We start from the raw sequence: 14,570 nt of genomic DNA, 5'->3' as shown, positions 1-14,570 counted from the left end.
CATTCCACACAGTTGCCAACATGAGATATGAGGATGTATAAAAGCTACTATCTTATGTACAAGTTTCTGTGGAATGAATACCTTGTGTCTAAGAGAGTAGCTGTCTCAGAATTGAATTCCCATCCAAACCTGCCAGTATCTGCTAAAATTTCTGGCTGCTTAGTTAAAGTGTACATGTGTGTTTCCTGTTATGGTCTCTTATTTCTATTTTCAACTTCATTTTACAGTGAACAATTTGCCAGATTTCATGATAAGAGCATTATTCTCATTGCTTTTTTCTGGAGCAGATTTCATATATGTGATGAAATTGGCATTCCTTGCTCTTACATACAGTAAAAAATACTAGAGAAGATCACTAACAGTGAACAGTGAAGATAAGTTCTTCAGAGGTGATATGATGGAAGGAGAGGAAACTGTTAGGTGAAGAGTGTGGGGACATTAGGTTACTGTAGGTTGAGACTGAGATGATTTCGGGAGTGGAGAGTGGGTTTTAAGGATAACACCCATCTGTGAAATTAGAAAACCTGTTGGTAGAGGGGAGGATCCAGCTGGCCCAGGTTGTGAAGCAGCCACTGAAATCAATCATGTTATGTTCAGCTGTATGTTGTGCAACAGGCTGGCTGACTTTGCTCTTGCCCATAATTTGGCCATGGAACTGGTATGCCACTCTCCTACGCCAACCTGTTTGTGTGCTATTGGGAGGAAAAATCGTGATGTGACATGTGTACAAATATAGTTCTGTCATGTAGCCACCTCCATATAAAACCTATGGAATTTTATTATAAGGCACACAAAAGCTCTGAGATTCAATGGACTTAAAAAAATGGTTTTGCCTCAGGTTTGTAACTAAGTACCTAGCCGGGTTACTAGGTAGACTTTTATTTATTTATTTATTTTTTTAGATTTCAGGGGTTATAATAAGTCTGTACATCACATTAGGCCCATTCACGTAGCAAAGAGAAGACACTGTTTAGATGAGTAAATATTTAACATCAGCTAATGTTTTGTGTCCCTTCCTAATAAGAAAATTGTTAAATAATAAGTCAAAACTTTCACATAACAGAGGCAAATGGTGTCTTGATTCAACCTCGGCTTTTTATGAGTGGTGTGAATAAGCTTTTCCACTTCAATTACACTTCACACAAACATGAAGAATACATAACTTCCATATTAGAGCATTAGTATGCAAAAAGATTTCAACATTTATATATCCATCTTTAGATTCAGTTCTGTATGCTAGCATTAATCTTCCAAATCCCTTCTAGAAAAAACTTGAAAAGCTTATGCTGAATACACCTCCAAGTCATTCTTGTGACAACAAGTGAAAAGTTATTAAGTTGATTTAGACAACAGACTGCCACAAATTTCTTAGGCAAAAAATACAAACAAAACTTACCTCATTACCCCTCAATTACAAAAGCTTTTACAAGGATATGGCCTGTAGTGTCTAAATTTTGTCCTAATAGACAAACAGCTAAAAATGAACAACTCTGACAATGATGCTGACGACCTCCGCAAGATTTAATTGTGCCAATGATTAGTGAATTGACTTAGGTAACACCAAAATCACCTATCTGTTCAAAACATGGAAAATATATCTTTTCTTTCCTCCTCATGTGCCATATGACCAAGCTTTTGGTAATGAAACAAAATAATAAAACCAGAACAAATTTGTAAAGGTAAATGAGTAAACAGTACATTACACAGGAAAGCTTTAAACTACTCTGAGGAATTCTTGTGTAGAACATGAGTGTACTACAAGGAAACTCTTCACTTTACATTTGAAGATTTGGGGTTTATCACTCCTTTTCTGAGTTGTGCTGGAAGCCTTCTGGATAGTATACACCTTTCTGTACAATGTGTAACACTAGAACAATGGCAAATATGGTATCTCTAGAACACCAAGAAGGGGTCATTTGACCACTAATGAGATTTGCATTAAAAATTCACTTCATGATTAAAATAAGAATTATCTTTTTTCCATTCATTTGTATGTCATGGACAAATTTCAATCAAAATCTTACCTTGAAATTCTAACGCTTTTAGGCTAGTGCGCTGAATACAAAACTTTGCAAGTCTCTGCAGAAATGTAATCCATTTCTGAAGTTTCCAACATTTCTTCATTACTTTCATTTGTTTGTTTTTAAACATTAAATTACCAGTTTAGGCAGGGTGTTGGTATTTTTATAACCATTTTTCCACAGATGGCTTTTACGTATTTCTCACAGATGTCATATTCTTCCATAGTGCATTTTAAATTGACATTTCTCTTGCTTTTTTTGATTTGTGTGCTCCTATGGTAGCTTCTTTATTCAACTGGCTTTTATGCTCCTGTACTGCTCTTTGTTGTTTCCCATTTGTAAGTTCATTTTCCAGCTGAAGAATGAACCCCTTCCTCTTCAAGTTATTTGACTACAGATAATCATTGCATTTATTGCTGCCATGTCCAGGATACTGTAAAAGACATTCATAGACAATATCCCACAAGCAACCTCAGTTGAATATTTATGAATCATTTGATCAACAATATCCAAACAGTACTTTGTGACATTACAGAAGATAACAGTTTCTTGTTCCTTCTTTCCTTCATTGCTCATTACTACTTCAATATGTACCTTGTTGAAAATAGTGACACTCTTACTGTTCTTCCCTTGGTACACTGTCAGGGAGCACTTTGGATTATCAGCCTTTTACTAGATAATTGTGGAATGTAGGATAGAGTTTTTCTTCTTTGCACCATTGGGGACTTCTCAGCAAAGTTCATTCATTGTTTCCACTAACAACAATTTATTCTGCTGAAGTTCTTTGCAAGCTGAAGGGATGTGAAGAAGTTGTTTGTTGTTAAAAAAGTGTAAAGTTGTCTGTTGTCAAAAACAGAGTGTGAAGTTGTCTCTTGTCATGTTCCTTCCAAGGCCTAGAAATGGCTCCATCAATATGAGCAACATATTGTCCCAATGGCTTGTTGTCCAGTCGGCCTTCCTCCTTCCCAAGCTACTGGAAGGCATTGCAAGTACACTTGGATGCCACATCTGTAGCTATCCATAACTTGAGCCTGTATTTGTCAGGTTTGTCTGGGATAAACTGGTTAAACCTGTAACTTGCTTTATTTGGAATTAGTCATTAACAGTGTAATATCTTCACCACAGTTGTAACAGAGGAGGCAGTTTCACAATAACTTCCATAAATCAGAAATAAAACCAGGCTTGCTGAGAAGAATGTGTTGAGCTCAGCATGACTCCTCATCAAAGCAGAGCAATCTGGAAAGTTCACTGAATCTGACTCCCATCATTCTAACCCTCCTAAAATAAGACCCCCAAGAACATGATCAAAGGTCATCCAAGTGAATATCTTCAGCACAAAATACTTCCCTGGTGTGGGTGATACCAATAATTGCCTCAAATTCCTCCAACAATATGCTACAAGTGGTACCTTTTATTTCACATAGTGCATTTGAGTCTGCGTGCTTTATTATGACATGCAGAGCTAATTCATCAAAATGGGGTCAGAAAGCACTGACAGTGCCAAGCATACAAAGTTGGTACTCCAAACTTCTTCAGGATGTTCAGCGCAGCCCTTCTTTCAGGTAACATGTTAGTGACCTTCCATTCCTTTTAATCTTTAGCTGGCCTCTTCGTTGTTGTGTCAGTGGCCTCCTGAGACTGTAGTGGAAAGAACTGCAATGAAAAGATGTCTATGGACAATAAATCCTCCTCAGTCTCATTATCCTCATCGCCAGATGTCTCTGGCAGAAAACCTCCACATGAATCCGATAAGTCATTTTCTGATTCAGTATGCTCTAGAATATATAAAACCTCTTCATTAGTGAGACCATGCTGACACAATATTATTGTAAACATCTTTTACAGGCAAAAACACTACGAAACTGATCAGACAAATAACAACACCACATGAAATATTACTTAAAAGGTATTTCACAAGGTCGAACATGCAAACCTTTCCAACAATGCATGGAGAAAGGAAGAAAGATTAGTGTTCAGCATCCCATAAACAATTAGGTCATTCAAAACAGAGCACTAGCACGGACCAGGAAAGGAAGGGGAAGGAAGTTGGACAAGCCCTTTCAAAGGGACCGTTCTGGCATTTGCCTTACGCGTTAATGGAAATATTGGGAAACCTTAAACTGGATGGCCAGATAGAACTTTCAATCATTGTCCAGTGTGTCTCTGGCAGAAAACCTCCACATGAATCCGATAAGTCATTTTCTGATTCAGTATACTCTAGAATATATAAAATCTCTTCATTAGTGAGACCATGCTGACACAATATCATTGTAAACATCTTTTACAGGCAAAAACACTACGAAACTGATCAGACAAATAACAACAACACATGAAATACTACTTAAAAGGTATTTCACAATGTTGAACATGCAAACCTTTCCAACAATGCACGGAGAAAGGAAGAAAGATTAGTGTTCAGCATCCCATAAACAATTAGGTCATTCAAAACAGAGCACTAGCACGGACCAGGAAAGGAAGGGGAAGGAAGTTGGACAAGCCCTTTCAAAGGGACCGTTCTGGCATTTGCCTTACGCGTTAATGGAAATATTGGGAAACCTTAAACTGGATGGCCAGATAGAACTTTCAATCACTGTCCAGTGTGTAGGCCACTGCGACACCTCACTTGGCTGACAATGCATATATCTTCATTTGAGGCAGAAATTGTTGATAAAAGCAAACTGCAATTTAAGTACCTTTGTCATTATGAGGACAGTATATTCTAAAAAGGAATTACACTAGGGTTTACTGACCACTTCCACTGTTCTAGATATACATTTGACATGACAATTAATGCTTAAGTGCCTGGCAGAGGGTTCACTGAACCACTTTCACACTATTTCCCTATTCCACTTACACTTCACGAAATTTCCATGAAATCATGAAAATTTAGCAAACTGCAGTGCACTATTGTCAAATTATATAACACACATAATTATATAACACATACAACAAAATCAAATATGACACTAAAAAAATTATGCTTCAGCTTATGCTTACTTCCACACAAAGTAAGCTTCCATACTGTTACAGTTGCATAATTTGCCCAGTTCCACAGTATTCTACAGTATGCAATTATATTCTGGAGTACCACACCTGGTAGCTCAGTAATCTTTCTGGCACAAAAAATAGCTATAAGAGCAATGCACCATGCAAAACAGACTGACTCATGTAGGTCCCTCTTTCAAAAGTCTTCCATCTTTCCTCTCCCCGTCTTTTCATTCTAGAAAATTGTAAATATGTGAGGAAAAATATGAAAGAGGTAAATAAAAACTGTACTGTTCATGAACATAATACCAGGAAAAAAGACAAAATCCATGTTCAGTCAGTAATGACAACAGCCTTTAAAACTTCCAGTGCAAATAGCACAATACAAATGTACAATAGTCTGCCACATAAAATTAAAGTTATTTCTTCATTTTCTCTGTTTCACAAATCCCTAAGGGCATACTTATTAGATCACTGCTTCTATTCAGTGGCAGAATTCTTAAATCATGTGAAGTACAACAGACATGAAGCAAGAATATGCAAAAACTACTACTAGAAGAAACAAGGAAATATCACGAAGTTTAGTGGGAAAAAAAAAAAAAAAAAAAAAAAAAAAAAAAAAAAAAAAAAAAAAAAAAAAAAAAAAAAAGAGTTCATTACTATGGAAACAAAAGTTGAGGGTTGCCTTTTGGTCCCTTCTGCTGTCCTACTGTTAAGGAAGTTTATTCAGCTGCATTCATTTTTCTATCTAGTGTTTACTGAATGAATGTTGCACATTCTTCTGAATGAGTCAATGCTGTCAACAACGAAAACTGTGATATAGTATATGTATGGAGATGGCAGCATTAAAATTCTAAGACTCCAAAACAATGACCTACAACAAGTTTGCATAGTGAAGCTGCCCTTTTCTGGATTAAGAATATTATTCATGAATGCAAACACTTTCTCCAGAATATGGCACCTTATAAGATAACTGAACAAAAGTGTTGTACTCTCCAAATGCTCTTGGCATTAAACATAAACGTGTGAAGGAAGAGATCCTCCTACCACTGAAAGTGGTTGCTGTTATTGAGATAGTCTGATTGCACACAACAACTATACACCCTCATCACAGGGTTAAATCGATTTAGGCAAACCATAAAAAATAGTGGTAACACAGATTAGCAACAATTTATAATAATTTATTAAAAGAAATTATAGTTTAAATACCTTGAGTGTGAAGATTATGCATGAAAATGTTGTTTAAATTTCATTAGATACATCACCATGAGCACTGTCTGAGTGCAGTAACAGAGATAGTTGAATAGAATAGAATAGAAACATCCACTTGTTCTTATAGTTTTTCTGACAGAAAGATTTTGTTTTATTTATTTGATCTGGTTGTATAAATATCACATGTACAACTGTTACAGAAAGTGGCTGTCAGTAATTTACAATGCTCCAAAAACATGTGGAGATAAATTTGAGGCAAATTAAGTGGTTTTTTTACTGAAACAGTAATCTCATTTGAAAGCCAGCACACTCATCTTCTAAGCATACATCTTACATTTTCTAAAAACGTCATATTTCAAAAATTATCAGTAATTAAACTTTTTGTCTTCCTGAATATTTGAAGGAATGAAGGAAGTATGATTAGGGTTTACCTCCCATCAACATTGAGCTCATCAGAGACGACAAAACTTCTAATTCGCAATTGATGATTATTTCTGAAATTCAGTACCACAGTTTCATAGCCCCAATTTTTCTGCTTACAAAAATGCCCAGTTTCATTAGAAAAACTTGTTAGTTTGCTAATTATTCACTCTAGAGACTTCCATATTTTCACCATTTTTTGTGGGAGTTGTGAATCTCCATAAGAGTACACATAGTATTCACAATATAGTTCTTATAACTTGGATCAATCATCCAGTTGTCCAAAGCAAGCTTAAATCAGATTACTCCTTGATTCACTATAATTCGATAACCCCAAATTTAGCTAACTTCATTATTGTAAATAAAAATGTAATACCTAATTTTAATTATCATTTATAAATGAGTCTACAAATGTGCATAATGAACAATGCCTTAGTCAGTCCTGGATCAGTTATCAGCATGTGAACATCTGTGTGTGTATGTTTTTGTGAATCGTCTTTGAGTTGGCCCTATATGCTCAATCAACTACACTCCTGGAAATGGAAAAAAGAACACATTGACACCGGTGTGTCAGACCCACCATACTTGCTCCGGACACTGCGAGAGGGCTGTACAAGCAATGATCACACGCACGGCACAGCGGACACACCAGGAACCGCGGTGTTGGCCGTCGAATGGCGCTAGCTGCTCAGCATTTGTGCACCGCCGCCGTCAGTGTCAGCCAGTTTGCCGTGGCATACGGAGCTCCATCGCAGTCTTTAACACTGGTAGCATGCCGCGACAGCGTGGACGTGAACCGTATGTGCAGTTGACAGACTTTGAGCGAGGGCGTATAGTGGGCATGCGGGAGGCTGGGTGGACGTACCGCCAAATTGCTCAACACGTGGGGCGTGAGGTCTCCACAGTACATTGATGTTGTCGCCAGTGGTCGGCGGAAGGTGCACGTGCCCGTCGACCTGGGACCGGACCGCAGCGACGCACGGATGCACGCCAAGACCGTAGGATCCTACGCAGTGCCGTAGGGGACCGCACCGCCACTTCCCAGCAAATTAGGGACACTGTTGCTCCTGGGGTATCGGCGAGGACCATTCACAACCATCTCCATGAAGCTGGGCTACGGTCCCGCACACCGTTAGGCCGTCTTCCGCTCACGCCCCAACATCGTGCAGCCCGCCTCCAGTGGTGTCGCGACAGGTGTGAATGGAGGGACGAATGGAGACGTGTCGTCTTCAGCGATGAGAGTCGCTTCTGCCTTGGTGCCAATGATGGTCGTATGCGTGTTTGGCGCCGTGCAGGTGAGCGCCACAATCAGGACTGCATACGACCGAGGCACACAGGGCCAACACCCGGCATCATGGTGTGGGGAGCGATCTCCTACACTGGCCGTACACCACTGGTGATCGTCGAGGGGACACTGAATAGTGCACGGTACATCCAAACCGTCATCGAACCCATCGTTCTACCATTCCTAGACCGGCAAGGGAACTTGCTGTTCCAACAGGACAATGCACGTCCGCATGTATCCCGTGCCACCCAACGTGCTCTAGAAGGTGTAAGTCAACTACCCTGGCCAGCAAGATCTCCGGATCTGTCCCCCATTGAGCATGTTTGGGACTGGATGAAGCGTCGTCTCACGCGGTCTGCACATCCAGCACGAACGCTGGTCCAACTGAGGCGCCAGGTGGAAATGGCATGGCAAGCCGTTCCACAGGACTATATCCAGCATCTCTACGATCGTCTCCATGGGAGAATAGCGCCTGCATTGCTGCGAAAGGTAGATATACACTGTACTAGTGCCGACATTGTGCATGCTCTGTTGCCTGTGTCTATGTGCCTGTGGTTCTGTCAGTGTGATCATGTGATATATCTGACCCCAGGAATGTGTCAATAAAGTTTCCCCTTCCTGGGACAATGAATTCACGGTGTTCTTATTTCAATTTCCAGGAGTGTAGTTAACATTTTGCAGTTGCTCCAAAAGTGAAACACGTTATTGATCAGCTAAATGATTCCATTCAAATATTCTGTTAAGTGTTTGTAAGAATCATATGAAGTGTGATTTGTGAACATCTAATAAGCACAGTGGCTGTGTTACCAAGTTTGAGAATGCAACTGTTCTGTGACTATGCTGCTACTGTTAAAGACATATTAAATGTAGGTTCTGGATTGTGTTACGTGAACTACATAAAACCATTAGCAATATCATATCATTAATGTTTCTTACAATCAACAAATACGAAAAGATTTCAACACCTCCAAGGTGTTGTATCCGTAACTTGACAATCAGGTAACTAAAACAAATAATTAGTGGAGGAGAGATTTCATGAAGAACAGCTATCAAGGCCCAGTAAACACATGTGAGTTCTCTTACACTACTTACTTGTAAAAAAAATTGCTGTTACCAGGGGAATTGCACCAAAGAATCGTCTGGATGATGTAAGATGAAAGCATAACATAGTCCATGTTGTGTGCACCCTCTATGGTGTCTGATCATAATTATGTTGCACCTCTCTCTCTCTCTCTCTCTCTCTCTCTCTCTCTCTCTCTCTCTAGAAACTGGCCTTACCATGTAGCATTCCTTTTCCAAGCCACTGCTTTACAAGCATGCATTTTGTTGTTGCATAATATATTTCAGGAAGATGTCTTCAGCTTCAACATCAGCAGTGTGAGAAACCCTCATGCTCTTTCCTCCTTCATTCTGTTCTTCATCACTTGCATAATTACTTTCTTGTGCACTTTTAATTATTTCTTCATCTGTTGAGGTTTGGTCATCTTAGTGTTCCTTCTTCAGCTGCTTAGCAGCATTTTCTTTAAGTTTTCTCTTCATCCTGGAATCTTGTGGGACATGTCAATGCATAGCGTGTCAGTAAATGATGATTCCAAATTTGCTGGCTCGACACCTTCACTGAGTACTGGCTCCAACTCAGTATCAATTGGTGGCCACACTTTTCTCCAGCTCTCCATTATGGTATTGTTCACCACTTGGTCCCATGTTTTTGCTGTTTGCAAAACAACATCACATAAGCTGACTGTTTTCCATGCCTTCGACATACCCTCAGTGGAGTTATTATCATATTTGTTAAGCAAGACTATGAGAAATGCATGTTGATCATGATGTTTAATTGATTTCAGAATTCCCTGGACCATAGACTCAATCAAGACTGTCTCACTGAGTGGAAGAAAGAGTGCTTCTATACCAATGGACTTCATAGCTGCATCATAAAGATGACTGGAATCATTATCAATTACACTACTGGCCATTAAAATTGCTACACCACAAAGATGACGTGCTACAGACATGAAATTTAACCAATAGGAAGAACATGCTGTGATAAGCAAATGATTAGCTTTTCAGAGTATTCACACAAGGTTGGTGCCGGTGGCAACATCTATAACATGCTGACATGAGAAAAGTTTCCAACCAATTTCTCATACACACACAGCAGTTGACCAGCGTTGCCTGGTGAAATGTTGTTGTGATGCCTCGTGTAAGGAAGAGAAATGCATACCATCACGTTTCTGACTTTGATAAAGGTCGGATTGTAGCCTATCACGGTTGCAGTTTATCGTATCGTGACATTGCTGGACGCGTTGGTCAAGATCCAATGACTGTTAGCAGAATATGCAATCTGTGGGTTCAGGAGGGTAATACGGATTGCCGTGCTGGATCCCAACAGCCTCGTATCACTAGCAGTCGAGATGACAAGCATCTTATCCGCATGGCTGTAACGGATCGTGCGGCCACATCTCAATCCCTGAGCCAACAGATGGGGACATTTGCAAGACAACAACCATCTGCACGAACAGTTCGACGATATTTGCAGCAGCATAGACTATCAGCTCAGAGACCACGGCTGCGGTTACCCTTGACACTGCATCACAAACAGGAGTGCCTGCGATGGTGTACTCAATGATGAACCTGGGTGCACGAATGGCAAAACGTCATTGTTTTGGATGAATCCAGGTTCTGTTTACAGCATCATGATGGTCGCATCCGTGTTTGGTGACATCACGGTGAACACACATTGGAAGTGCGTATTCACCATCACCATACTGGCGTATCACCTGGCGTGATGGTATGGGGTGCCATTGGTTACACGTCTCAGTCACCTCATGTTCGCATTGATGACACTTTGAACAGTGGACATTACATTTCAGATGTGCTATGACCCATGGCTCTACCCTTCATTCGATCCCTGCGAAACCCTACATTTCAGCACAATAATGCACGACCATATGTTGCAGGTACTGTAAGGGCCTTTCTGGATACAGAAAATGTTCGACTGCTGCCCTGGCCAGCACATTCTCCAGATCTCACACCAATTGAAAACGTCTGGTCAATGGTGGCCGAGCAACTGGCTCATCACAATACACCAGTCACTACTCTTGATGAACTGTGGTATCATGTTGAAGCTGCATGGGCAGCTGTTCCTGTACATGCCATCCTAGCTCTGTTTGACTCAATGCCCAGGTGTATCAGGGCCGTTATTACGGACAGAGGTGGTTGTTCTGGGTACTGATTTCTCAGGATCTATGCACCCAAATTGCGTGAAAATGTAATCACATGTCGGTTCTAGTATATTTGTCCAATGAATACCCATTTCTCATCTGCATTTCTTCTTGGTGTAGCAATTTTAATGGCCAGTAGTGTAGAAGGATACCTTTCAGTGGAAGCTTTTTTTTCTTCAGCTCTTTTCTCAGAGCTGATTCAAATGTTTTATGGAACCACGAAGAGAATATTCCTCTGTCCTCCCACAGTTACTCCTGACTACAATTTTGCATTTGAGGTGTATGTCTGTCAATGTGCTGAAAGAAATGTGGATATTGGAATGGTGAAATTTTACCTAAATTTGTTGTGTCTCCTGTATCTGAATCAAATTATTTAGATTATCTACATTATAAGACAAATAAACCACAGTTCACACAATTCACCCAATCACCATGAATTGTAGTTTATGACTTTCATTCGTGTTACAACAAAACATTAATTTGCTGTTTCTGTTGTTTGTACTTATGACATTTATTCTCATTCTTGGCAGTTAATATTTTTGAAGGTAGCATCTTGTAAACAACACTAGCTTCATCAGCATTGTACAGAGCATCGGCAGTTGAATCTTCTTCCTCTATTACTTTCCAGCTCTCCCTCTGCATCTTCTTTTGTTAGCTGAGCAACTCTCTCCAGTGGCTGTCAGCTGTCACATTTTATGTCTTTTTTTCCAGTCTGACAGCCAAATCTCACAAGTTGCCTGTTAAATGCAACTGCTTTGTCTTTTACTATTGGGCCATGACTAGCATTCCTTTACAGTGTTGTTCTATGAACCATCTATAAACAGCCATGTCCACATCATCATTCTCAGTGTTTCACATAACCTTCCTTTTTTCAATTCACTCTTTGGTTGGGTAGCATACTATCAAATATCATCTTCGTGTTTTTTATTTCATAACATCCGACATTTTACTCAAGAGAGATGTGTTTCTACAAAGAATCTCATTTCAACTTATTTAAAATTTCAAGTTTCTTTTAAGGTCTACTGTTATGTGTTTCCCTTTAGAAGTCCTACTGAACTGCAAAGATAGCCACAATTTCAAATATGTAAACCGTTGTTTAACAATGAAATTAACAACAATGCTGTGCATGAAAATTCATTGTTGTGTGCATAATTTCGACTTGAGCAACACACACACACACACACACACACACACACACACACACACACACACAGAGTTTCTGAGATCAAACAATGAAAAATTCAAGATGGAAGACTGAGCGAGTTGGTGCAGTGGTTAGCACGCTGAACTCGCATTTGGGAGGATGACAGTTCAATCCCGAGTCCTGCCATCTTAATTTAGGTTTTCCATGATTTTCCTAAGTTGCTTCAGGCAAATGCTGGGATGGTTCCTTTGAAAGGGCATGACCGATTTCCTTTCCAATCCTTCCCTAAACCCATGGGACTGATGACCTCATTGTTTGGTCCCCTCCTCCAAACCAACCAACCAATCAATCAAGATGGAAGACGACAGTTATTGTTGTTGTTGTTGTTGTGGTCTTCAGTCCTGAGACTGGTTTGATGCAGCTCTCCATGCTCCTCTATCCTGTGCAAGCTGCTTCATCTCCCAGTACGTACTGCAGCCTAAATCCTTCTGAATCTGATTAGTGTAAATTTTCTGACCTACCTGCCCGATTAAGGGATCTGACATTCCATGCTCCGATCTGTAGAATGCCAATTTTCTTTCTCCTGATAACGACATCCTCTTGCGTATGAGATAGGATATATATCATCACGTAGAGGAGACACTGAGCAGCAGAGAGGCACATTAAAAGAAGAGTGCTTTATATTATCAAACTGAGACCTTCATAAGATGTAGACAAAACACACACACATTCACATATGCATAATTCATACATACACATGGCCTATGTCGTCGCCAGTTGCATTTGGGCCTTAGCATCTAGAGATGTCTGTCAACATCAGTGTGAGTTGTGCATGTGCATACCTGCATGTATTTTGTTCACAGCTGATAAAGGACTTTGTCCGATAGTTAATAATATTAAACACTTTTCTTTCAATGTGCCTGTCTGCCACTCAGTGACTCCTCTATGTGATGAGTAGTAATGTATCCCACTTCATAATGTTGTATTATAATATTTCTGAGAACTATATACTGTTATGATATCTCAAGCATTCATTCATTAGTTCATGACTATGGAATCATGAAGACCTTTTCGATCAGAAACAATATTTTGTTGTTAAAACCTGCACAGAAAAGAAATGGTTTGTACTAACTATTCTTTTAAACCAGGCAAAGCTATGAAACATTACTTACTGCAGACTGCCTCTCCTCCGGCATTCATCCAGCAGTTCTCTCATTTCACTCTTCCCAAACTAGAAACAAAAAAGAACATTAAACAAACATTCTGCAATGATAATAGAAGCATATGTATTCTGACAGTATTTATTTACTAATTTAGCTCATTTGGTCAAATGCAGTGTGATGTACTAGATTACACTTGACTTAAATCTAGAGTTTACAAAGAAAAATAATCATGTATTTATGTACATATATTGAAGTCACTTACTGAATAAAAGCATTGGTAGTGTAGAGATGCTCTTATATAACTTTCAGTTACATTCACATTTAATGCAACAATGGACATCTCGAATGGAATAACAACAATAAAAGTAGGATAGGTATGTTGCAAGCAGAGTTCCCACCTGTGCAATTCAGAAAAGGTGATGTTTGGTGGGGAGACTGCAAATGGCATAAAAGGTGTGTGAGTCACTGAAGTCAAGCACACTGTCATGCAGCATGCTCTAGCCACAGTTTCATGGTGGCTAATCACACATGCAGACAATTTGTTTTTTGTCACATCCATAAAGAATGCCACACAGTTTCTGCTAGTAGATTACATTGCTGCTTTCACAGTTGGCCCTGCCTCCAACAATACTTCCATTTTGACAGATGTTGCCCATTCCACATCAAGAAGTCCCTTGCATACAATGTAGCCATCCATTTTCAGTGCATCTGCAGTGACAAGCAGTCCCTCTCCAGATATGCATTGAGGTCTTCCCAGATCAAAATTACGTTTCCCACAGTGTCCAGAAAAACATCTCTAATGCGTCAATCTTCCCAGTCACATACCATTCCCCACATACCCACTGACTGGTGATAAAGGAGCATACCCTCGTGATCCAAAACTGGAACAACTGAATCACATTCTCTACCAGGGTTTTGTCTACCTCTTGTCATGCTCTTAAAGAAGAACTGTTGTAACTACTCACCCACTGTGATATTCTGCTGGCAACTCAACCTGTATAATATCCTTGTTCATCTCTATCCCCCAACCCCATCCTCTCAAATCCCATTGCTCATATTCACGTAAAAGACCTACCTGCAAGACCTGTCCCATACATCCTTCCACTATAACTACTCCTG

At 39.7% G+C, this 14,570-nt stretch overlaps 1 protein-coding gene across 1 annotated transcript in view; it reads right to left on the bottom strand.

Annotated features, from left to right (window-relative positions):
- The window catches only part of LOC126418712 (anoctamin-4-like), a 404,589-nt gene that overhangs the window by 260,221 nt on the left and 129,798 nt on the right, over positions 1–14,570 (bottom strand). The window contains exon 6 of the mRNA XM_050085615.1: positions 13,461–13,519. Within this exon, the coding sequence (XP_049941572.1) occupies positions 13,461–13,519 (59 nt within the window). The remainder of the gene's footprint in view (positions 1–13,460; positions 13,520–14,570) is intronic.

Source organism: Schistocerca serialis, chromosome 9 (assembly GCF_023864345.2).
Source record: "Schistocerca serialis cubense isolate TAMUIC-IGC-003099 chromosome 9, iqSchSeri2.2, whole genome shotgun sequence".
NCBI classification, from domain to species: domain Eukaryota; kingdom Metazoa; phylum Arthropoda; class Insecta; order Orthoptera; family Acrididae; genus Schistocerca; species Schistocerca serialis.
The sequence above is the reverse complement of the archived record's forward strand: the minus strand, read 5'-3'. Positions and strand labels throughout refer to the sequence as shown.